Source organism: Schistocerca piceifrons, chromosome X (genome assembly GCF_021461385.2).
Source record: "Schistocerca piceifrons isolate TAMUIC-IGC-003096 chromosome X, iqSchPice1.1, whole genome shotgun sequence".
NCBI classification, from domain to species: Eukaryota; Metazoa; Arthropoda; class Insecta; order Orthoptera; family Acrididae; genus Schistocerca; species Schistocerca piceifrons.
Window position 1 is genome coordinate 318044526 of NC_060149.1, and position 27019 is coordinate 318071544.

General features: G+C 45.5%; 1 protein-coding gene across 1 annotated transcript in view; it reads left to right on the plus strand.

The window, feature by feature from the left end:
• Positions 1 to 27019, plus strand: part of LOC124722336 — a 170638-nt gene that overhangs the window by 2442 nt on the left and 141177 nt on the right. The window contains exons 2-3 of the mRNA XM_047247511.1: positions 18887 to 19113; positions 25195 to 25304. Coding sequence (XP_047103467.1) covers positions 18887 to 19113; positions 25195 to 25304 — 337 coding nt within the window. The remainder of the gene's footprint in view (positions 1 to 18886; positions 19114 to 25194; positions 25305 to 27019) is intronic.

Here is a 27019-nt window from a genome sequence, read left to right on the forward strand (position 1 = left end):
TGTGAGACGTTGAAAATGAACACGCGTATTTGAAGAAAAATTGTTACTTAACAACATTACGGTGTAATCCATACACATTATACAGGGTGAGTCACCTAACGTTACCGCTGGATATATTTCGTAAACCACATCAAATACTGACGAACCGATTCCACAGACCGAACGTGAGGAGAGGGGCTAGTGTAATTGTTTAATACAAACCATACAAAACTGCACGGAAGTATGTTTTTTAACACAAACCTACGTTTTTTTAAATGGAACCCCGTTAGTTTTGTTAGCACATCTGAACATATAAACAAATACGTAATCAGTGCCGTTTGTTGCATTGTAAAATGTTAATTACATCCGGGGATATTGTAACCTAAAGTTGACGCTTGAAACCTCCGAAGTTCAGTTGCGTGTTGTAACAAACACGGGCCACGGTCGGCGAGCAGCATCTGCAGGGACATGTTTACGAGTGTGGCTGTAGTGCACTGTTGTGGTTTGGTCTAGCTGTCGCAGTGTCCGCATGTAGCGCTTGCTGCTATTGTTATTCTGCATTCGTCTCCGCACGCAGACCAACTGTAGTACACCGTGTTACCAGACGTCTGTGATAGTGTAGTGTTGTAGGAACTGTGACCATGGTGTATTCGAACTCTGAAAAGGCGGAGATGATACTCATCTATGGCGAGTGTTGACGAAATGCAGCTGAAGCCTGCAGGGTGTATGCAGAACGGTACCCGGACAGAGAGCATCCAACGTGCCGCACATTGCAAAACATCTACCGCCAACTATATGTAAAAGGTATGGTCGTAGCACGCAAACGGGTCCGTAACAGGCCCGTCACAGGAGAAGCGGGCGCAGTTGGTGTGTTAGCTGCTGTTGCCATGAACCCACACATGAGTACACGGGACATTGCGAGAGCCGGTGGACTGAGTCAAAGTAGTGTCATGCGCATAATGCATCGTCACCGCTTTCACCCGTTTCATGTGTCGCTACATCAGCAATTACATGGTGATGACTTTAATCATAGAGTGCAATTCTGTCAATGGGAATTAACAGAGAATGCGTTGCAGTTCTACCTGTTTACCGATGAACCGGGTTTCACAAACCACGGGGCAGTGAATCTACGGAACATGCATTACTGGTCCGTGGACAATCCTCGCTGGCTCAGACAGGTAGAGCGACAGCGACCGTGGACTGTAAATGTATGGTGCGGAATCATTGGCGACCACCTCATTGGTCCTCACTTCATTGCAGGGGCCCAAACAGCTGCAACATACATCGCGTTTCTACAGAATGATCTGCCAACGTAGCTCGAAAATGTCCCACTGGAAACGCGTCGACGTATGTGGTATCAGCATGATGGTGCACCTGCACATTCCGCAATTAACACTAGGCTGACCCTTGACAGGATGTTCGACGGGCGTTTCATAGGACGTGGAGGACGCATAAATTGGCCAGCCCGTTCTCCTGATCTTACACCTCTGGACTTCTTTCTGTGGAGTACGTTAAAGGAGAATGTGTACCGTGATGTGCCTACAACCCCAGAGGATATGAAACAACGTATTGTGGCAGCCTGCGGCGACATTACACCAGATGTACTGCGGCGTGTACGACATTCATTACGCCAGAGATTGCAATTGTGTGCAGCAAATGATGGCCACCACATTGAACATCTATTGGCCTGACATGTCGGGACACACTCTATTCCACTCCGTAATTGAAAACGGAAACCACGTGTGTACGTGTACCTCACCCCTCATGGTAATGTACATGTGCGTCAGTGAAAAAGACCAATAAAAACGTGTTAGCATGTGGACGTAATGTACTGTTCCAGTCTCTTCTGTACCTAAGGTCCATCACCGTTCCCTTTGGATCCCTACGTAATTCGGTGCTCTCCGATACACACGATCGAACAGCGGAGGAGTGGTACTCAAGCGTCAACTTTAGGTTACAATATCTCCGGATGTAATTAACATTTTACAATGCAACAAACGGCACTGATTACGTATTTGTTTATATGTTCAGATGTGCTAACAAAACTAACGGAGTTCCATTTAAAAAACGTAGGTTTGAGTTAAAAAACATACTTCCGTGCGTTTTTTTTATGGTTTGTATTAACCAATTACACTAGCCCCTCTCCTCACGTTCGGTCTGTGGAATCGATTCGTCAGTATTTGATGTGGTTTACGAAATATATCCAGCGGTAATGTTAGGTGACTCACTCTGTATATATACTGAAGCGCCGAAGAAACTGGTAAGCGTATTCAAATACAGATGTATGTAAACAGACAGAATACGGCGCTGCGGTCAGCAACGCCTATACAAGACAAGTGTCTGGCGCAGTCGTTTTCCTCAAAAACTGTCAAAACCTCGCCACTCCTCCATCTTGTAACACCTGCAATGGACCAACACCCACCTACTCCTACAAATGTAAAGTTAACCCCCTCCTGCCACCCCCTAGCTTACTGTCCCCATCCATCCCATCGACTCACCCCCCATCCAGTTGTGGGGAAGGCAGATAGTCGTCTTCGGTTCATTGGTAGAATTTTGGGAAGATGTGGTTCATCTGTAAAGGAGACCGCTTATAAAACACTAATACGACCTATTCTTGAGTACTGCTCGAGCGTTTGGGATCCCTATCAGGTCGGATTGAGGGAGGACATAGAAGCAATTCAGAGGCAGGCTGCTAGATTTGTTACTGGTAGGTTTGATCATCACGCGAGTGTTACGGAAATGCTTCAGGAACTAGGGTGAGAGTCTCTAGAGGAAAGGAGGCGTTCTTTTCGTGAATCGCTACTGAGGAAATTTAGAGAACCAGTATTTCAGGCTGACTGCAGTATAATTTTACTGTCGCCAACTTACATTTCGCGGAAAGACCACAAAGATAAGATAAGAGAGATTAGGGCTCGTACAGAGGCATATAGGCAGTCATTTTTCCCTCGTTCTGTTTGGGAGTGGAACAGGGAGAGAAGATGCTAGTTGTGGTACGAGGTACCCTCCGCCACGCACCGTATGGTGGATTGCGGAATATGTATGTAGATGTAGACGTAGATCCACCCCGACAATTCACTCTGTCCACCCCCTACGGCTGAAGACATCATCCGTTTCTTAACCATAGTCCTACAAAACATCCACCCTTTCCAACCCCCCCCCCCCCCCCCCACACCCTCCAACAGATTTCCCTTGCCATCTGCTCTGTCTTTTAACTCAACACCTCCGCCACCTTCTCCCACTACCAAGCCCACTTCACCTTCACCTGCCTAGACACCCTGGTTTAAGCCTCTCCTCTCCTCTTCTCTCCTCTCCCTCCCTCCCCCCCCCCCCTTCCAGTCATGGTGCGGCACTAGTGTAGCATCCTCTTCCAGAACATCCACTCCTTCTGCACCAACAAATACCTCCTCATGAACCCCATCTCCCAACACCAGGTTGACACCTTCCTCCTGAATGAAACCTGTCTCCAGCCCCACACTACTGTCCATACCTCTCCCTATATCCTCCACTGAACAGATGACCCTGGTCCCTGGGTGCAAGGTGGAGTCGCCATCGGCCACCTCAAGCACACAACCCCTTCTCAATGACCCCACCAAACACCTCATCCTCAGCGTCTTTTTGTCCTCCCCCACCATTGCCTGTGCCACCATCTACGTCCGCTCCACTGCTCCTATTCCCTGTGACTTCATCTCCCATGTTGAGCACAACTTCTCCACCTATGTGATTGCCTCCAACATCAACATCCACAGCCGTTCTTCCGCCCTTTGTTGGTGGCATCAGTTCCTCCCCATGATTGAAGGTGCTCTTCTTCCCTTTCCTCAGTACACCCATTGCAATGTTGTCATTGCCACTCCCAATGCTGTCATTGCCTCTGTCATCCTCCTTGGAGATATTGACGTAGACATCCTTGACCCTACAGGTAGCGACCACTTTCCCATTATTCTCACAATAACATCTGCTCACCGCCTGCCTCTGGCCCCAGCCCTGCACCCTCTCCCAAGGTAGTCCATGACTACCAACACGCCAACTGGGATGTGTAACAGAATCCATCGCCATCCAGGTCGAAAGCCACCTTCTTACCTATCACCATCCGGACGACATCACCCACATCTTGTCCTTCCTCCAGAAGACCATTGCTGACGGCGTGGAGGCCCATGTCCCTGCTAAAACCATCCACCCCCACCGTCCCACTCTCTCTCCATGGGCTGTCCTTCTCCTCCACTAATCCCTCTGCCTCTATTGCTCCTTCCTGGACAAACATGACAAGGATAAACTCCACCGCCACTGACAACTACAGCAACACGTTCAGAACCTCATTACAGCAAAGAAACGTCGAGCAGCACTCAAAGGCTTCATCAGGGCAATTTTCAGCACATACCCCTCCAAGATGATGAACTTCGCTGTAATGTCTACCCTTATTACAAACTCTAGCCTGGCCTTGTTTCTCCTTCCCCAGGGCTCCCCCTTTCCCATTCCCTACTTACCCTGAGCGGTTTTTCCCCCTTCCACTCCCCCCCTCCCCCGAATTTCTGCATTCCCTCTTCGGCTGTCTTCCTCTCCCATCTGTCCCACCCAGTTCCCCATCCCCCCTTCTCTGCCCCCTTCTAACACCACCCTTTCCGAACCTGTTCCCTTCTCCCTTGTATCCCCATCCCCAGCAGATCCTCCCAATTTTTTATCCATCATCGGGTGTGCTGTGTCAGTGTTGTGTTCAGTGCAGTTCTACATTGTCGTCCAGTGATGTGGTTTTTAATTGTGTGCTCGACTTTTATATAGTCTTGAAGTCTGTGGTTGTTCTGTGCTACACCATCTATCATGTTGCTGTTTTAATCGTCCTGTGAGTTTCTGTGCTCTGTACATACTTGGACTTGTGTCTTTTACTTCTTACAGTGTGTGGTTTTTTGTGTAAAATGCTTTTTGTTTTTTATCTCTATTTCACAATCACACCTTCTTTTATATTCTTTCTTCCATTATGTTCCCTCTTCTTCATACCTATGTTCACCCACGTTTCTCCTTTTTATTGTTTTTAAATGTCCTCACGTACATCTGTAACGTTCCTTGGCTGAAGAGTAGCGCCTATGCTGCTGCTAGCCCGCCTCACATGGGGAATTGGAAAAACAATAAAGGAAAAAAAAAAAAAGAAAATGACGCGGTTGTTAGATCAGTTACTGCTGCTACAGTGGCAGGCTATCAAGATATAAGTGAGTTTGAACATGGTGTAATAGTCGGCATATGAGCGATGGGACACAGCATCTCCGAGGTAGGCATGAAGTGGGGATTTTCCCGTACGAGCATTTCACCAGTGTACTGTGAACATCAGGAACCCAGTAAAACATCAAATTTCTGAGATCACTGCAGCCGGAAAAAGATCCTGCAAGAATGGGATCAACAATGACTGAAGAGAATCATTCAGTGTGACAGAAGTGCAGCCCTTCCGCAAAGTGCTGCAGATTTCAGCAGTGGGCCATCAACATATGTCAGCTTGCAAACCATTCAATGAAACATCATTGATATGGCCTTTTGGAGCCGAAGACACACTCGAGTATCCTTGATGACTGCACAACACAAAGCTTTACGCCTCGCCTGGGCGACATTGGACTGTTGATGACCAGATACATGTTGCCTGGTCGGACGAGTCTCGTTTCAAATGGTATCGAGCGGACGGCCGTGTACGGGTATGGAGACAATCTGATGAACCCATGGACCCTGCATGTCAAGAGGGGACTGTTCAAGTTGGTGGAGGCTCTGTAATGGTGTGCGGCGTGTCCAGTTGGAGTGATATGAGACTCCAGATACATCTAGATGCGAATCTGACTGGCATGTAAGCATCCTGTCCGATCACCTGCATCCATTCATCTCTATTGTGCGTTCTGACGGACTTGGGCAATTCCAGCAGGACAATGCGACACCTCTCACGTCCAGAAATGCTACAAAATGGTTCCAGGAACACTCTTATGAGTTTAAACACCTCCGCTGGCCATCAAACTCCCCAGAAATGAACATTATTGAGCATATCTGGGATGCCTAACAACGTGCTTTCCAGAAGAGAGCTCCACACCCTCGTACCCTTACTGATTCATGGCTCAGATGGTTCAAATGGCTCCGAGCACTATGGGAGTTAATTTCTGAGGTCATGAGTCCCCTAGAACTTAGAACTACTTAAACATAACTAACCTAAGGACATCACACACATCCATGCCCGAGGCAGAATTCGAACCTGCGACCGGAGCGGTCGCGCAGCTCCACACTGTAGCGCCTAGAACCGCTCGGCCACTCCGGCCGGCCTTACTGATTTATGGGCAGCCCTGCAGCATTCATGGTGTCAGTTCCCTCCAGCACTACTTCAGACGTTAGTCGAGTTCGTGCCACGTCGTGTTGCGGCACTTGTGCGTGTTCGCGGGTTCCTACACGATATTAGGCAGGTGCACTAGTTTCTTTGGCTCTTCAGTACATATACACACATCAAAAAAAGTTTTGCATCACCCCAGTTACCAGAACTCCTGAAGACAGACGTTGACTGTGGATACTGTATGACAGACACAGTCCCTTGGACTGTTGAGAGATGTCACTAAACCCACCCAAAGATGTAAACAACCATGCATGAGCAGCGCCTATTAGACGGAAGGGGTCCGACAGCCGATCACTTCCAGTCATCCACCTCGAAGGAGGTACACGGCTCGTGTTGTCTGTAGTTCAACCACGCCTAGACGGACAATACCGCGATTCGATCGCGTCCGCATTGTCACTTAGTGCCTGGAAGGGATCTCAACAAGGGAAGTGTCCAGGCGTCTCGGAGTGAAGCAAAGCGATGTTATTAGGATATGGAGGATATACAGAGAGACAGGGCCACTACTGCAGTGGATGACCGCTACCTACGGATTATGGCTCGGAGAAACACTGACAGCGATGTCACCATGTTGAGTACTGCTTATCGTGCAGCCCCAGGACGTCGTGTTACGACTCAAACTCTACGCAATAGGCTGCGTGATGCTGAACTTCACTCCCGACGTCCATGGCGAGGTCCATCTTTGCAACCACGACACCATGCAGAGCGGTACAGATGGGCCCAACAACATGCCGAATGGACCGTTCAGGATTAGCATCACGTTCTCTTCACTGATGAGTGTCGCATATGTCTTCTACCAGACAACTGTCGGAGACGTATTTGCAGGCAACACGGTCAGGCTGAACGCCTTAGACACACTGTCCAGTGATTGCAGCAAGGTGGAGGTTCCCTGATGTTTTGGGGTTCCATTATATGGGGCCGACGTACGCCACTGGTGGTCATGGAAGGCGCCGTAACGGCTGTACGATACGTGAATGCCATCCTCTGACCGATAGTGCGACCATATCGGCAGCATATTGGTGAGGCATTCGTCTTCATGGACAACCATTCGCGCCCCCATCGTGCGCATCTTGTGAAGGACTTCCTTCAGGATAATGACATCGATTTACTAGTGTGACCAGCATGTTCTCCAGACATGTACCCTATCGAACATGCCTGGAATATATTGGAAATGGCTGTTTATAGACGACGCGACTCACCAACCACTCTCAGGGATCTACGCCGAATCGCCGTTGAGGAGTGGGACAATCTGGACCAACAGTGCCTTGATGAACTTGTGGATAGTATGGAACGACGAATACAGGCATGCATCAATTTAAGAGGACGTGCTACTGGGTATTAAGGGTACCGGTGTGTACAGAAATCTGGTCCACCACCTCTGAAGGTCTCGCTGTATGGTGGTACAACATGTGATGTGTGGTTTTCATGAGCAATAAAAAGGGTGGAAATGATGTTTATGTTGATTTATATTCCAATTTTCTGTATGGGTTCCGGAACTCTCAAAACCGAGGTGATGCAAAACTTTTTCTGATATACACTCCTGGAAATTGAAATAAGAACACCGTGAATTCATTGTCCCAGGAAGGGGAAACTTTATTGACACATTCCTGGGGTCAGATACATCACATGATCACACTGACAGAACCACAGGCACATAGATACAGGCAACAGAGCATGCACAATGTCGGCACTAGTACAGTGTATATTCACCTTTCGCAGCAATGCAGGCTGCTATTCTCCCATGGAGACGATCGTAGAGATGCTGGATGTAGTCCTGTGGAACGGCTTGCCATGCCATTTCCACCTGGCGCCTCAGTTGGACCAGCGTTCGTGCTGGACGTGCAGACCGCGTGAGACGACGCTTCATCCAGTCCCAAACATGCTCAATGGGGGACAGATCCGGAGATCTTGCTGGCCAGGGTAGTTGACTTACACCTTCTAGAGCACGTTGGGTGGCACGGGATACATGCGGACGTGCATTGTCCTGTTGGAACAGCAAGTTCCTTTGCCGGTCTAGGAATGGTAGAACGATGGGTTCGATGACGGTTTGGATGTACCGTGCACTATTCAGTGTCCCCTCGACGATCACCAGTGGTGTACGGCCAGTGTAGGAGATCGCTCCCCACACCATGATGCCGGGTGTTGGCCCTGTGTGCCTCGGTCGTATGCAGTCCTGATTGTGGCGCTCACCTGCACGGCGCCAAACACGCATACGACCATCATTGGCACCAAGGCAGAAGCGACTCTCATCGCTGAAGACGACACGTCTCCATTCGTCCCTCCATTCACGCCTGTCGCGACACCACTGGAGGCGGGCTGCACGATGTTGGGGTGTGAGCGGAAGACGGCCTAACGGTGTGCGGGACCGTAGCCCAGCTTCATGGAGACGGTTGCGAATGGTCCTCGCCGATACCCCAGGAGCAACAGTGTCCCTAATTTGCTGGGAAGTGGCGGTGCGGTCCCCTACGGCACTGCGTAGGATCCTACGGTCTTGGCGTGCATCCGTGCGTCGCTGCGGTCCGGTCCCAGGTCGACGGGCACGTGCACCTTCCGCCGACCACTGGCGACAACATCGATGTACTGTGGAGACCTCACGCCCCACGTGTTGGGCAATTCGGCGGTACGTCCACCCGGCCTCCCGCATGCCCACTATACGCCCTCTCTCAAAGTCCGTCAACTGCACATACGGTTCACGTCCACGCTGTCGCGGCATGCTACCAGTGTTAAAGACTGCGATGGAGGTCCGTATGCCACGGCAAACTGGCTGTCACTGACGGCGGCGGTGCACAAATGCTGCGCAGCTAGCGCCATTCGACGGCCAACACCGCGGTTCCTGGTGTGTCCGCTGTGCCGTGCGTGTGATCATTGCTTGTACAGCCCTCTCGTAGTGTCCGGAGCAAGTATGGTGGGTCTGACACACCGGTGTCATTGTGTTCTTTTTTCCATTTCCAGGAGTGTATATATAAGTTATGTATGCATGTATGTTCCACATCTCCTCCTGTGACACTGGGCCGATTGCAGTGAAACTTGGTACACATACTCGTATTAACTGCTCTCTGGAAAAGATTCGTTGTTGGGCTAACTACGAACTACAAATCGATGGGGTGGTGGAGAAAAAGCAGTGTAGACCACGACACGCTAGTACCCACGTTCTATTTATTTAGTATTTGAGAATGATAGCACTTAGTGACTTGCATCAAACTTTACATACAGTTTCAAACCTTTACGAAGCTTATTCTCGCTGACATCTCCTACAAAATGATGAAAGGAAAATAGTTCATCGCTTACTGCATTTTTGTTGATCATCTAGTAAAACAGTCGCATGAAGTATCAGTTTTTAATTTTTTTTCGTTCTTTACTAATAAATTTACTAACGACACATTCTGCAGACATTGTAGACATATACCACTGAATCATCAAAGTTGTATCATTGTACAACATGAAGTTCAGGAGATATTACGTCATAAACACTGAGCTGCATCAGGCCTGCCTTTAATTTATTACTTCTATACTACTATTTCTGTTCAGAACACATTTCGCAGACAGTATCCACGTATATCACTTGATGTACCTGCAAAATTATATAATTTTACAGCACATTGTTCAGGAGATACATCATAAACATTGAGCTGCGTAAAACTGAAACTACTAGACGAAATTTGCTAGATGCACAGGTGAAAGATGCAGGTTGTGTACAAATAAGTGTGAAATATATAAATATACGAAAAATATATTTGACATTTGCGTACACGGGTAAAGCCACGGGTAAAAAGCTCATCCAAAAGTCCTAGAAAGATTTCAACGAAATTTGGTGCACAGATTAGTTACGAACTGGAAAAATCGACCAGCCTCCTAGTGGGGGTGAGCATGATGGCGTGGAGAGAGAATAGGGGAGGAGATGGAAAGATAGTGAGGGGGAGGAGGAGATGGACATAGCTAGGGCGAGGAGGAGATGGGCAGAGAGAAGTGGAGCAGGAAATGGGCAGAGTGAGGGGAAAGAAGGAGATGGACAGAGACTGGAAAGAGGAAGAGCTGGGCAGAGTCCGGTGGCGGAAGAGGTAGCAGAGAGAGGGGGAAGAGGAGATGAGCAGAGAGAGGAGGGAGGAGAAGATGGGTAAGGGGAGGAGGAGGAGGAGGAGGAGGAAATGGAATTAGTGGAGGGAGGAGTTGATGGACAGAGGGGGAAGCAGCAGATGGACAGAGGAGGGAATAGTAGATGGATAGAGATAGGTGGGAGGAGGAGATGGACAGAGAGAGGGGCAGAAGGACATGGGCAGAGAGTGAGGGTGATGGAGGAGTTGGACAGAGAGAAAGGGCGGAGAAGATGGACAGAAAGGGGGTGAGGGTGGAGATGGACTGAGAGAAAGGGTGGAGAAGATGGACAGAAAGGGGGTGAGGGTGGAGGTGGACTGAGAGAAAGGGTGGAGAAGATGGACAGAAAGGGGGTGAGGGTGGAGGTGGACTGAGAGAAAGGGTGGAGAAGATGGACAGAAAGGGGGTGAGGGTGGAGGTGGACTGAGAGAAAGGGTGGAGAAGATGGACAGAAAGGGGGTGAGGGTGGAGGTGGACTGAGAGAAAGGGTGGAGAAGATGGACAGAAAGGGGGTGAGGGTGGAGGTGGACAGAGAGAAAGGGTGGAGAAGATGGACAGAAAGGGGGTGAGGGTGGAGGTGGACTGAGAGAAAGGGTGGAGAAGATGAACAGAAAGGAGGTGAGGGTGGAGGTGGACTGAGAGAAAGGGAAGGAGGAGAAGGATTAACAGAAAACTGGACCAAAAACATATCCAGGCAATGCCTGCTACTCGTTTAGTCTTATATAAAATAAACGAGAAATTTGTGTGAACCACCTTGCATTCTCTATGTCTCATGACTTTCTGAAAAATATCTTTGTGTCACTACAAATACAATTTCATACTGTCACCTTACAGTAATCCCCCATCCAAACAACAGCAGGCAGTAGAGACTAATAGGCATTTTGGGACATGAGAGATCAGTAAGAGGTATTCTGGATTAAACATGACCTTTGACCTATAGGGTGCCTACGTGCAGGGGAAAAACAACACATCATCATGTCCTCATAGGCCATACCCCCATTCCTAAGATACACGCCTCCCCCTTCACCTTCCCATCCACTCTCCCTTCCCTCTGACTTCCTCTTTAATTTATTAGAAATATCCCGAAGGGAATGAAAGTACACCGCCATTTGAAGAGCTTCTAAGCGAACTGTACTACAGTAAACACATATTTAGCTCTCCCGGTCACTGCTCAGTATTTCAGTGCCATATCAGCTTGTTTGATCAAAGTTCTCAACTCCTCCCTAAGCACACACTTATTTTGGAAATAGACCAATGAAAGAGCGTCTTATGACAAGGATGGGCTCTCCTTGTCTTTATTTCGCTTCCATTGGCACTGCCTCCATCACTCTTTTTCTTGCACTGTTCTGTCACTGTCAACTATGTTTCACTGGCATTGTAGCCCTCTCTTTCTCTCACACTGTCATTGTCTCCTTCTCTGTTTCTATACCACAACCATTGTCTGCTATCTTCCAACATTTATTACTTGGATTCAGGTCCATCTCAACGATTTACAGTCGACGTTTAGGCATTGCTTACAGTAATATATGTACAGTGGTTGGACAAAAATATGGAAACACCAAAAACGCAACGCATGATCATGCCTAATCCATTGTAGGAAGTCCGTTGGCATTTAAAACAGTTTCCAGTGATCTCAGAATGGATAAATACAGGCCTTTTATAGTTTTCAGGGAAATCTTATACCGTTCTCCCTACAAAATAATGGCAAATTCTGGTAACGACAATGTGGTGGATAGCGGACGAGTGCCCATCTCTCCATAGTAAATCACAAAGGCTGAATAACATTGAGATTAGTAACTTTGGTGGCCACGGGAGATGTGACAATTCATCCTCGTGCTCACAAAACTAGTTCTGGACGATGTGAGCTGTTTGAAGCGCCTTCCTGTCGACTTTGTGCACAGTATCACCATTCGGGTACAAACGTTGTGCCATAGCATGGACGGGATCAGCCAAATTGGTTACATCAACTTTGGTAGTTATGCACCCTTGCAGAATAACCATGAGGCCCACGTAATGCCACGGTATGGCTACCCAAATAATCACCGAAACCTAACTCGGCCAGATGTTGGTAACGGGGTGAAACAAGACCACCAGACCAAATAACTTTCTTCCAATGTACCGTAGTCCAGGTTTTATGCCTTTGGCACCACGTTTTCTTGTTGTGGGTTCTGATGAGTGGTTCTCGAATTCTAGCTCGCCCTGCAATCCACAGTTTATGGAGCTCCCTTCGTACTGATTTTGTGCCGATAGGGTTTTTGAGTGCGACATCCATTTCTGTAGTGAATTTTTCAGCTGTCATCCTCTTATTTTTCGTCACAATCCTCTTCAATGACCGTCTATCACGATAAATGAACACACACTTGCGTCCACGGTGTGACTTAGCGGATGCTTTTTTTTTTTTTTTTTTTTTTTTTTTTTTTTGCTATATGCGGCATGAATCTCTTGAAATACCAAACATTTCGGCTTCCTTGGTTAGGGAAGCACCCACCACCACACGAACACCAACAATTTGCTCACTTCCGAGTTCACTTAGCGACTGACAGTTGCAATGTATTGAGAACAGTGCACAGGTGCTGTTCCTGGTCAAAGACAACACACTGCGGGCTTGTCTAGCTTCTGAAAATGTTGAAGTATACATTTCTCGCGGTCTTTCCATATTCTGTCCAACTCCTGCATCTGCACTTCTTGAATTGGCCTTACGACTTAGAGACCGTACAGTAGCTGACTAGAGACGTGGAGTGTGGTTAGATGGGCTGCGATTTTGCCTCTTTTTCAAACTGTGCAAAGCATCGAATGTACAGGTGGTTCAGTGAGGCATTTATCCTGTAGAGTGTGGAAGGTGTACTTCAGGCTGTTGCTTTGGGTTTTTTTTTTTGTACCATAAATTGGACCCATTCATTCAGGTTACCTTGAACATTAATCAGGTTGTTTATTTCAACGTTCTCGATGACGCATTATTACCTCTTTCTTCTGCCACTTCATCATGAGTAGGCTAGGAGCACTTCCGTTATAAACAGCTGTGTTCACGGGACAGCACGCATAAATTCCTGGTTTGTCAAACCCTCAGATATCCTGCCTGATCTCTATTATCCTACTGAATCACTCTTTCTGGATTCTACATGAAATATTTGGAAATATCTCAAGCAACGGGTGAAACGTAGCATTCTACGTTCCTGTAATTTTTATCTCCATGTGACTTTATCGTCAATAAGTAGTGACAGGAAAAAATTATTATATTTTAAGGCCAAAATCGGTGTTATTTTTTGCCACAATCGGGTCATTTTTTTTCTGAAGTCGGCGTTATTCTTTGTCAATGTCGGTGCTACTTTTTAGCCAAACTCAGTGTAAGTTTTTCCAAGCTTGGTGTCATTTTTGGCCAAATTTGGTGTTATTAATTTCATCAAATTCGGTGTTATTTTTCCCATAAAAGCACTGTCCTTTTCCTGCCTAAGTCAGTGTAGCTTTTTGTCAAATACAGTGCACTTTTGTTGCCAAATTCAGTGTCGTGTTTTTGCCCAATTCAATGACTTTTTTGCCAAATTTAGTGTTGTTTTTACGAAATATGTTTCTACGGAACTGGTTTTTGTGAAATTTGATATTAAATTTGCCACATTCGGTTTATTTTTCCCAAATGTGAAGTTTTTTTGACAAATATGATGTAATTTTTTTACCAAATACTTCGTTTCTTTTCCAAACTCGGAGTTATTGTTCTCCCATATTCAGTGCTAGCATTTTACCAAATTCGGTGCTACATTTTGGCAAATTCAGTCGTCGTTTTTCTAAATTCGATATTGTTGCTTGCCACATTCGGCGCCTTTTTTGACACTTTCAGTGCTATTTTCGTCTTCACGTAAGAGTTGGTTACGTGAGAAATGAACTGTCATTTTAATACATGAAACTCAACCTTGAGGAGATTAGAACTGTAAATGCTGTTTTAAGATTCAATGACTATCAGATAAGAACATAAGAAAATGGCCGTCGTTAGATTTATAGCATTTTTATATTACAAAATTACAACGGTAATTTCAGGTTATTTTTCCCGTTATCGTTTTCCCGTAATTTTCCTGTTCCTATCAATGAGTGGCTGTTAGGCTCCCTTCACAGCCGAACTGAGGCCAATATCCAGGCCAGAGGTGGTCTTATATGGTATTAAAGAGATGCGTCCTGGGAGTGGCTAATTTTACTCCAGTGTGTTTATATGTTAACAATAACTCTCTTGCATCTATATAAAGAAACTTAAGGGTTTATCGTATGCTGTCGTCATCTAGAAAAATTTGCTCGATTGAAGATCCCCTACCTTGATCTGACCTTATTATCACGTTGTGTTTCTCCATATTGTATATTTACGTAGCCATCTAGCTATGTCAGTGTCTCCATTTCGATTACATGGATGAAGATTTCTAGCTTTTAATATTTTACGAAGCAATTCAAGGTGAATGCTGCTTTACCATGTGCTAGCCTCTTCATCTCCGAATAACTACTGCAACCTGCATCCTTCTGTATCTGCTTACTGTATTCATCTCTTGGCCTCCCACTATAATTTTTATCCCCCACACTTCTCTAACCGATTCCTTCATTTGCTACAAATTTCTTCGTTAGCTTCGTTAGCTACATGAACTATTCATCTAATCTTCAGCAATCTTCTGTAGCACTACATTTCAGCCGGCCGGGGTGACCGAGCGGTTTTAGGCGCTACACTCTGGAACCGCGCGACCGCTACGGTCGAAGGTTCGAATCCTGCCTCGGGCATGGGTTTGTGTGATGTCCTTAGGTTAGTTAGGTTTAAGTACAGGGCTATTACAAATGATTGAAGCGATTTCATAAATTCACTGTAGCTCCATTCATTGACATATGGTCACGACACACTACAGATACGTAGAAAAACTCATAAAGTTTTGTTCGGCTGAAGCCGCACTTCAGGTTTCTGCCGCCAGAGCGCTCGAGAGCGCAGTGAGACAAAATGGCGACAGGAGCCGAGAAAGCGTATGTCGTGCTTGAAATGCACTCACATCAGTCAGTCATAACAGTGAAACGACGCTTCAGGACGAAGTTCAACAAAGATCCACCAACTGCTAACTCCATTCGGCGATGGTATGCGCAGTTTAAAGCTTCTGGATGCCTCTGGATGGGGAAATCAACGGGTCGGCCTGCAGTGAGCGAAGAAACGGTTGAACGCGTGCGGGCAAGTTTCACGCGTAGCCCGCGGAAGTCGACGAATAAAGCAAGCAGGGAGCTAAACGTACCACAGCCGACGGTTTGGAAAATCTTACGGAAAAGGCTAAAGTTGCTACAAGCCCTGACACACGATGACAAAGTCAAACGCTTTGAATTTTCGGCGCGGTTGCAACAGCTCATGGAAGAGGATGCGTTCAGTGCGAAACTTGTTTTCAGTGATGAAGCAACATTTTTTCTTAATGGTGAAGTGAACAGACACAATATGCGAATCTGGGCGGTAGAGAATCCTCACGCATTCGTGCAGCAAATTCGCAATTCACCAAAAGTTAACGTGTTTTGTGCAATCTCGCGGTTTAAAGTTTACGGCCCCTTTTTCTTCTGCGAAAAAAAAAAAACCGTTACCAGACACTTGTATCTGGACATGCTAGAAAATTGGCTCATGCCACAACTGGAGACCGACAGCGCCGACTTCATCTTTCAACAAGATGGTGCTCCACCGCACTTCCATCATGATGTTCGGCATTTCTTAAACAGGAGATTGGAAAACCGATGGATCGGTCGTGGTGGAGATCATGATCAGCAATTCATGTCATAGCCTCTACGCTCTCCCGACTTAATCCCATGCGATTTCTTTCTGTGGGGTTATGTGAAAGATTCAGTGTTTAAACCTCCTCTACCAAGAAACGTGCCAGAACTGCGAGCTCGCATCAACGATGCTTTCGAACTCATTGATGGGGACATGCTGCGCCGAGTGTGGGAGGAACTTTATTATCGGCTTGATGTCTGCCGAATCACTAAAGGGGCACATATCGAACATTTGTGAATGCCTAAAAAAACTTTTTGAGTTTTTGTATGTGTGTGCAAAGCATTGTGAAAATATCTCAAATAATAAAGTTATTGTAGAGCTGTGAAATCGCTTCAATCATTTGTAATAACCCTGTAGTTCTAAGTTCTAGGGGACTGATGACCTCAGAAGTTAAGTCCATAGTGCTCAGAGCCATTTGAACCATTTGAACTACATTTCAAAAGATTATCTGAACTGTGTACCGTCCATGTTTCACTTCCATACAAGGCTACACGATAAACAAATGCCTCCGAAACGACTTCCAACACTAAAATCTAAATTTGATATTAACAAATTTCGCTTCATCGGAAACGCTTTTCTAGCAATTGCCAGTCTATAGTTCATATCCACTTTACTTCAGCCACCATCAGTTATTTTACTGCCCGAATAACAACTACTTTCATTGTCTGGTTTCCAAACTAATTCCTTAGTATCACCTGACCTATTTCGACTATATTCAATTAACCTAGTTTTGCTTTTGTTGGTGTTCCTCCTATATCCTCCTTTCAAGACACTGTTCGTTCCATTCAGCTGTTCATCCAAGAACTTTTCTGAATGTGACAGAATTACAATGTCATTGTGAATGGCAAACCTCAACGTTTTTGTTTCTCCTCCCCGAACTTTAATTGCATCTCCAAATTTTTCTTCCGTTTCCTTTATTACTTGCTCAATGTTCAGACTGAATAAAATAGGAGATAGATAGCAACCCTATCTCACTCACTTCTTCACCACTGCTTCCCTTTCATGCCCCACGACTATTACATCTGCTGTCTGGTTTTTTTGTACAGGTTGTATATAACACTTTCTCCCAATATTTTACCACTGTTACCTTCAGAATTTCTAAGTGTGTATTCCAGTCGACGATCACAAAAGGTGAAGTACACTACTGGCAATTAAAATTGCTACACCACGAAAATGACGTGCTACAAACGCGAAATTTAACCGACAGGAAGAAGATGCTGTGATATGCAAATGATTAGCTTTTCAGAGCATACACACAAGGTTGGCGCCGGTGGCGACACCTACAACGTGCTGACATGAGGAAAGTTACCAACCGATTTCTCATACACAAACAGCAGTTGACTGGCGTTGCCTTGGGAAACGTTGTTGTGATGCCTCGTGTAAGGAGGAGAAATGCGTACCATCACGTTTCTGACTTTGATAAACGTCGGATTGTAGTCTATCGCGATAAAGGTTTATCGTATCGTGACATTGCTGCTCGCGTTGGTCGAGATACAATGACTGTTAGCAGAATATGGAATCGGTGGGTTCAGGAGGGTAATACGGAATGCCGTGCTGGATCCCAACGGCCTAGTATCACTAGCAGTCGAGATGACAGACATCTTATCTGCAAGGCTGTAACGGATCGTGCAGCCACGTCTCGATCCCTGAGTCAACAGATGGGGACGTTTGCAAGACAACAACCATCTGCACGAACAGTTCGACGACTTTGTCAGCAGCATGGACTATCAGCTCGGAGACCATGGCTGCGGTTACCCTTGACGCTGCATCACAGACGGAAGCACCTGCGATGGTGTACTCAACGACGAACCTGGGTACACGAATGGCAGAACGTCATTTTTTCGGATGATTCCAGGTTCTGTTTACAGCATCAGGATGGTTACATTCGTGTTTGGCGACACTGCGGTGAACGCACATTGGAAGCGTGTATTCGTCATCGGCATACTGGCGTATCACCCGGCGTGATGGTATGGGGTGCCACTGGTTACACGTCTCGGTCACCTCTTGTTCGCACTGACGGCACTTTGAACAGTGGACGTTACATTTCATATGTGTTACGAACCGTGGCTCTACCCTTCATTCGATCCCTGCGAAACCCTACATTTCAGCAGTATAATGCACGACCGCATGTTGCAGGTCCTGTACGGGCCTTTCTGGATACATAAAATGATCGACTGCTCCCCTGGCCAGCACATTCTCCAGATCACTCACCAATTGAAAACGTCTGGTCAATGGTGGCCGAGCAACTGGCTCGTCACAATACGCCAGTCACTATTCTTGACGAACTGAGGTATCTTGTTGAAGCTGCATGGGCCGCTGTACCTGTACACGCGATCCAAGCTCTGTTTGACTCAATTCCCAGGCGTATCAAGGCCGTTATTACGGCCAGAGGTGGTTGCTCTGGGTAATGATTTCTCAGGATCTATGCACTCAAATTGCGTGAAGATGTAATCACATGTGAGTTCTAGTATAATATATTTGTCCAATGAATACCCGTTTATGATCTGCATTTCTTCTTGGTGTAGCAATTTTGATGGCCAGTAGTGTACCTGCTTTATCCTTATTTCATGAAAATCTAATTTGCCATGTTGCCACATAGCCTGGGTGTTTCTATGGCATGTCAGGAGAACGATCGATGACTGTGTCTCAGTGAGAGGGGAGGGTTCTTTATTCTGCATACAAAAATGGCTGTGCGCTGTTCTTGGTGACAGGTCGTATCTGGCGTTCCGCCACCCGACCAGCCAGGGGCTGCGCAGCTCGCTGTTCGCACCCTTCTGCAGCAGCGTGTGGGTGGCCAGCGGTGCCGTCTGGCTTCTTATCATGAGCTCGCTGCGGCTCATCACGTGGATCGGCTCGCGCCAGGCGGGCAGCATCGTGCAGGCTGAGAGCTCCTGGGGCGCCGTCGTCGTCTTCGCCGCCTGCGCTATTGGCTTACAAGGTAGACACTCTTTCTTTTTACCGCAGTATTCATCACACTGTATTCACGGAGACTGGTAACCTGTCACAGACCCTACTGTGATCTGCAAGTGTACGTTGTTTGCCCACGGATCGAGAATAACAAGATTTTGACCATTGCAGTAGACGAGGAGAACACGGCAAGTGGCATTACCCGATTTCCCAGGAACTTCACTCAGTGGAAGAGGAGTCAAAAAGGCGAATTCTTCTTGGCTGATCCTTAGGTATTCGGCCGTTTTTGAAAAAAACAACGGACGAAGTTTTGAGGTAGTTTCTAGGTACTTTATGTGCCTTTTATCGCGTGATATTGCTCTGACGAAGTGGGGACTCAGTGGTTAGGGTCTTTTTTTGTGTTCGAAACACGTTATTGTTTTCGTTTATCTACGCATATCTGTAGAAAGTTGCTACACCAATCTCTCTTGTCAAATTAGGGGATACAAGGGCGTTGTGAGGTAACGGGCGAACTGTGGTGCCCTGAAAATATTGTAAGTTCAGAGTTGGCGGCGACCAATCGATCCGCTCGGCAAGGCGCGGCTCGTTAGCAAGCACGTGATGCCGCACAACGGCCGGCCACGTGGTCCATCGAGCACGTGGCTGGGAATTCCTTGGTGACACTGTGCGCCAGGAGGGCCAGAGATGGCGGACTTTGTGAAACCTTAATGCAGACATTTCACAGTTCGTATAGAAATTAATAGTAGCCAGATGAATAATGATACCTCATAAAGAGACATGTACTGTACTATTATTCGCACGACGATTCTGATAGTGTAATCAGATTTTCAATATCTTTATTAGTGTAAAGTTTAGTATGTGACGGTAAATAATACAAGTAACACCCAGCAAAGAATTTCCAAAATATAAACGCTTCATCCGATTTTGTCGACCGCCATGTTTTTAGAAAGCTTTTAGTGTAAAACTAAATTGGTATGAATTACAGGCATGTAACTTGAATAGTACATGAGTTATTGGAGGTCAAAGTGGCCGATTACTCTCGATCGCGTCAGGCCATAAGTACTCTACAGTTTTTTCGACTGTGTCTTTGTTTATATCCGATATATACTATTCGTGAAGAAATTGGTTAAATATTTACTGTGTGTTAGAAAGCACAGAGACATTAGGCTCCTGGCCTACCTTTTGCTTCTTTTATTTTGATATATGTTTATTTAATTTTGTATGTATTTAATAATGTGTGTTAGAGCGTGGTTATAGTCCAGCCATAGGAATATTTATTTAATTTCAAGTTATTTAAATGTAAATCCAGTATTTCGAGTGTTTCAATATGTTTGTGAGTGCCCGTTGGCTTGGAGACATGGAGGGAGCGCTCTAGCCAATCACAGCTCTCGTTACTAAGAGAGACTATGGAGGTTTGGAAGGAGCATCGTTTCCAGACAGTGGAGCAGTTTGCGCATGGTCGCGGAGGATTGAAATATTTCGGAGTGCCGACCTGTGATCTTGTGTGATTACTGTGCCTTCTGCAGTGAAGACGTAGTATGCGTTCAGAAGTGAATATCTCGCGAGCTATGTTGTTGTTCACAACTAATTACGTGAAGTAGGAATCTATTGTTTCCCTGTTATTCAGCTTATATTTCATTTAATTGCTGGACCATTTAATTGCAATCTTTCATTTATAAATTTATATGTTACATTCATAATTCGCAATTGCCGAGTGATAGAAACCTTCGACCATTCGATTCATGTGTGTATTCTTATCGTATACTGTAGACTCAGCAGTATTTGGCCTGTAATGTGGTAAGTACGTATCGCAGCCCTTAGACAACGAAACCAGACCACACTTTTAATATTACAACGTTGAGTCTGAGGGTACGTAGTTGATGGCCACCTCATTTCATTCATTTATTATTTGAAAGCCCTCAATTGGGGACTTGTCAAAGATTTGAGACCTGCAAAGTGGTAATTCCTTTGCTCTCTGTTATTCAGCATTCTATGCGAAGTGTAAAAACCTTTGCAAAACCAGTAGAGATTTCTGTAGAGTGAACCTCTCACAAAACACAGTGTGAGAACGACTTTTTCCGCAAGTAGGTTTCTGGAAATAGTGAAATTACGCAGTAATTTTCACAGCCAACACATGCTATCGATAGAGGTCCTAATGTATCACGTTAAAGGGAATTTGCATGGGGCTCAGAGTCTAAGTAAGTTGAGTGCAGGGAACAGTAGCGGTTAGCGCGTTTAACGGACAGCGGTATCGGAGACAGTTGGAACACTCGGTAACCGGTGGCAGCTACAATGACATCAGGCGACTTGTCCAGTGGCAGACGCAGTCCAGCAGCAGTACGACGGCAGTGTCTCCGAGTACTCCAGGGCAGGCTTCAATCTCGTCTTCCACTACAACCTACGGCATCACCGTGGCAGAGGGAACCATCTCAGATCAGATAAGTGCCTGCGCAAATAGGGAGACAATCTGTGACTCTGAAGTTGGAGCTCCACTTATAGATCTCGCGAATATAAAACATTCACCTAGTATGTGCATTTCTGAAAACGGAAGAGAGCCGGTTAGTTCGAAATCAGAGCACGAAAGTGTAACTAGTAGGAATTCGGGTAAGGGGAATGAATGTGGAGCGATATGATGTCTCATCTAATGCAAATGATCCAGGGAATGGCAAATAATATCAGTGCAGTTCTAACAGTTATGGGTACATTGAGAACAGGTATGGACACATTGCAAACAGTTACGGATACAATTCGGACTGATATGGGTAAAATGGGCACTGAAATAGGCTCCGCTGTGCAAGGGGAAGTTGAAAAAATTATGGGTAACCTTGAAAAAGCAATTGATGATAAATTAAAATGTGTCTGAATGGAAAATTACAGACGAAGTTGTAATAGTAAAATCTAAAATCGAATCAGTGGAAAAAGATCTTGGGGAAAAATGGATAAGATACAGGCAGAAATTGGGGACAAGGTATATGACTGTATAAAAGCGCAAGATGCTCATAAAAGCGATGTAAATTTAGCAATTAGTGACATTGGCAATCGTGTAGGTGAGGGGGAGAAAGAAGTGGGCAAAATTAAAAATAAAACAGAGTCCAGTATCACTAGTAAAAATGAATTTAAAAAACAAATGCAACAGATAAAAAATGATTTAAATTCGTTAGCCTTCCAACAAGCCACGGCGGTCATAAATATCCCTTGGGCAAATACCGGATCTGTGAAATGTTACACAGATGGAAGATATCACCCAGTAAATTTCTTGGCTGTGTGTAGGGACGCTTTTGTTCACGGCATGTCGGACGAAGCGAAAATAAGAGACATTAAACGGCATTTGGAGGGAGACCCACAGTCTTGGGCAAATGTTAGATGTAGTTTGTGTTTTTCGGATAAATTTTGGAGCGAGACAAAACAGATGTGGATCCAAAATGAATTCTTAAACGGGCCGAGTTTCAAGTACGCTTATGGGACGATGAGAGATTTTTACAAGCGCGAACTTGGCAAACTTATGCATGTGAAAAATCCGTTGGGGGTTTTAACGGAATTCACCAAGTTAAAAAGACGATTACCTGAAGATTTGCAGTGGGATCTTGTCCATAGTCCATGTGACTCTGTAGGCGAATTTCTAGAATTTGTAGAAAAATTAGAGAGGGCTATGAAGTTCAAACCTCAGAACAAACCGTATGGTAGTTCTCAAAATGGGAATCCAAATAATCACCACCAAAATAATAATCGTGAGAGAAATCAAAGGAATTTCAGAGAGATAGTAGCTGGAATGAGCAGAATGGTCGGAGAACGAACAGGAGTGATAACTTCCGTGAACGGGACCCAAGTAAAGAATGCAGATTTGGCGGGGGAAATTCGCGTGAAGTGCAATCGCGTAACAACCGATCGGGAAACTGATGTTCACCACATCTCAGTTCCGGGGATGGCCATCTGAACAGGCGATGAAAAGGACTTGAGATAATGGTAATGGTAGAAATGTTGATAGGTTCGGAGAAAGGCAACAAATATGTAATATGGAGTATGTTAGAGAGGAAGGCTATATAGGTGGCTCTTTCAATAAAAGCAGATGCGAACGGCGGAAGCATAGATTTGTGAGAGATTTAAGTAAAAGTAATGGGAATAAATTTGCGGGGAATGATGTAAGTTATGAATGTTGTAACAGTTCTGTCACTAAATGTAACTGGGTTTTCTCTTTTGATGCTAGTCAATTGTCAGAATGAGCATCACTGCAATGGGAATTTAATTCTAAAGCATTATGTCAGGGTGAAAATACTAAATAAATTAATTTTTCTCTCTTAACAACATGTGGGCAGGGTGGGTTCTTCCTTGGCTCGGGTATGAGGTAGAATGAAACAGCATTTTTACATAAGATAACTTTTATTGAAGATTTGTATAACTGTTTCCTTACTCGATGTCCTGGTTCTGAGAGCGGCAGCTGTGTCGTTTGCGAAGCCTTCTGCTGCGGCAGCGGCGGCGTCTGATTACACGTGGCAGTGTGTATCTCGTGTCGCCGTCTCGCCCAGCTGACTGGAGACGCGCAGCGCGAGGTGGCCCGTTTAATTATTGCGAGCGAAATCGTGCATCGGATGGTGATACCTTGGATGTGGCGTCTCAGAGTTTCTCTTCTCTAAGCGGCCGCGTGTGTTGTGCGGCGCGGCGCGGCGGGGAAGGCCAGTGTCCCGGACTCGAACAATGGACTCCCGCTTGCCAGTCTTCGGCTGTCAGATCTCCATCCCAGCTCACAGGTGACTGCTGATGTGAGGCCGTCTCCTTCCCGTCCTCACGAGTCACCTGGGTACGTAAAAATCAGACTTCAAATACCTTTTAACTTCTGTCTTCTGGCGCCGAGGCGGACTTGGTGCGTCTGTGTATGATGTAGTCTCTTCTTGCATGACGGTCTTCAGCACTGAAACTGACTGAAAACTACTGCTACTCTTCTCTTCTTCCTTCGTCTGTCAGACTCACTGCGTCTCGCATATTTATTCACTACAGTTTACTGGAGGTGAACGACTTCACGGTCATTGCCTCTTCTGTCACGTTGAAAAGCTTCTCGAAGAATCTTCTTAACGTCGGTCATTGGCTCTTGGAATGTAGGCGAGGGCCTTTGCTCACATGTGACAACTGAGAAACACGTGAGCCGGTCGGGCGATGCCCTGACGGCTGAATCGACAGCGTCAGCTTATGTGGAACTTGCTGACTTCACGGTCATTGTCTCTTCTACTCTGCTGTTCTGCCCCCTGTTTGCCAGTATGTAGCTCTCTAAACTAAGCCAAGTTTTTCATTTATATTCTAATTTCTACTTCACTTTGATTTCACTAATTTATTTACTTAAGTACCACTCAGCAATGTGTAATGAATGAGTGTGTGAATGGTGATGAATGGAAATATTCAGTGGCTCAAAAAGAAGTTAAGAGGAGATGAATTTTGTGAAATCAAATTGTGTGTGGAGAGTTCTGAAGAGGTATTAGCAAACAGTAGCAATTTCAGTAAGGAAGGTGTTTAGTAGCAAGTGTTTGTGAGTTGGCGAAAAGCGTCGATGTTAGTGAAGGTGGCGTAGCTTTGGTCTCCCCAGCTGCAAGTGAGGGTGATTGTGCTTCGGCGGAAAGCGTCGATATTACTAACGGAGGCTTAGCGTTGGTCTCGCCAGCAGTCGAAGTTAAAAATGTATAGGAGGAGGTAGATGATTTCTGTGTAAAGGAACAGAGTAATGATAAGTTATGTAATGATGTAAAAGCTACTGGTGTTGATACTTCGGAAGAAGGAATTTACGCGTTTGTAGTCACGAATGAAGGCGAAACGAAACTTATTGATGAATGTGTGGATCTAAAACGTTTGTCAGAGTGTGAATGTGAGAATGTATGTAAAGTAGGATCGGGGGTTCATCCGGATGAAATGTGAGTAGAAATGGCAGTGTGTGCTAATTTTTGTCCGATCACAGCGGAAGGTAGTAAGTGTAGAAGCCCCAAAATTGTACTACAAGGTAGCGGCAATTTGTGTAATGTAGCGGCGGAGGATAAAGTTGTGTACGATTCATGTCAAGTTAATTTTTAGATGGAGGAAAGTAAGGTTTCTGATGTGAAATTTCGTAGTGATTTAAACGGTGTATCAGCAGATAAGGTTGCTGAGATGAATATTTATGGTGATGATGGCTTAGGCATCAATGTATCATTTCAGGAAGATAAAGTGTTTGACAGTGAATTGATGTGTAATTTTGTTGAAGCTGCAAGTGTCGATATTTTGGAGGGGAAAAGTGTGTGGAAGAACTAACAGAAAATTTAGAGAGCGCTGAAGTAAATGGTGTGTGTGTGGTGGGGGGGGGGGGGGAGGTTTGGGGTAGGAGACCAGACTGCGAGGTCATCGGTCTCATCGGATTAGGGAAGGATGGGGAAGGAAGTCGGCCGTGCCCTTTCAAAGGAACCCTCCCGGCATTTGCCTGGAGCGATTTAGGGAAATCACGGAAAACCTAAATCAGGATGGCCGGACGCGGGATTGAACCGTCGTCCTCCCGAATGCGAGTCCAGTGTCTAACCACTGCGTCACCTCGCTCGGTAGTAAATGGTGTGGATGGGGATGGTTTGTGTAATCAAGTTCCTACAAATTGCTATATGAAGGAGGAGTGTGATTCTAGTGAGACTCATTGGCGTTGGTACGGTAGAACGTTACGGTCGTTGCTGCAGCATATGTGGAAATAAGAGAAGTTTAAAATTATTAAGCGTATATAGAGAAAGGCAGAAATGGAAAGTCGTTCTAATCTGTAATTAGTGGTAGTAATTTTGGAGGGATAACTTATATGTTTACTTGGGGATTCATTAGTAATTTGTTAGTTTATTGTGGCACTGTACATGTGCAAAAATGGGGAAGTTTAGGCACTGAGGGTCCGTGGAGGTCAGCTACCTCGTGGGTTTAAGTAAAATATGTATTATTTTATGCTTTGTATAAGAATGTGGTAAAGAATTTAGTGGTCAATTTGAAGGATATTAAAATTGTGATTGTATGTACGCGCAATTTTGGTGTGTGGAGGTAGGAAGGATTTACTAAAGTCAATTAAATAGAACTTATGGGAATTTGAACTTACTGTGATTCAGTCGTTTGCCTTGTGACTTTGTTCCTAAACTATCGTTTTCCACTGGAGGGAATGCTTAGCAAGGATCCTGGTTGATTTTGGGAAGTGGTTTGTTGACCGGTGTCTAGTTTTTGTTTTCGTTGTAGACAGGTTTGTCACGATAAGCGGTGGAACTCGGAATTCAGAGGCAGTCATGTTTTCTGCGAGGCACTTAGTCAAAAGACTGATATGAGTTGACCAATACTTCGTGCTAAAATCCGTGTGAGCCTGTGTAGTGCCACGGAAAAATTAGTGCAAGAAAGCACCTTAGCGCTGAGTGAGTGACACAAGAAGTGCTTTCAAAATGACACATAAGTGAAAGTGCGTTTAAAAAACTTTATTTCTTGTTTAAAGAAAATAAATAAAGTGTGTGCACAACTGAAATGCAGGCATTTATTTAATATGCCGTTTCGTTCATAATTTGTATTAGTTTAAGATTATTTCAAAATTCATGCTGTTCCAACACCACTACAAAAATTTTTAAACACTGTTGCTCTGGCGTTTTAATCATTTAGTTCTATTCTTTGTAATTTGTTTATATGTACTAGTATGAACTGAATGGTGCTACTTATGAAAGTTCTGCTAGCCTGAATGTTAATAAGTGGAGGTGTGTGAGGTAACGAGCGAATTGTGGTGCCCTGAAAATATTCGAAGTTCGGGGTTGGCGGCCTTCGCTCGGGCCGCTCGGCAAGGCGCGGCTCGTTAGCAAGCACGTGATGCCGCACAACGGCCGGCCACGTGGTCCATCGAGCACGTGGCTGCGAATTCCTTGGTGATGCTTTGTGAAACCTTAATGGCAGACATTTCACAGTTCGTATAGAAATTAATAGTAGCC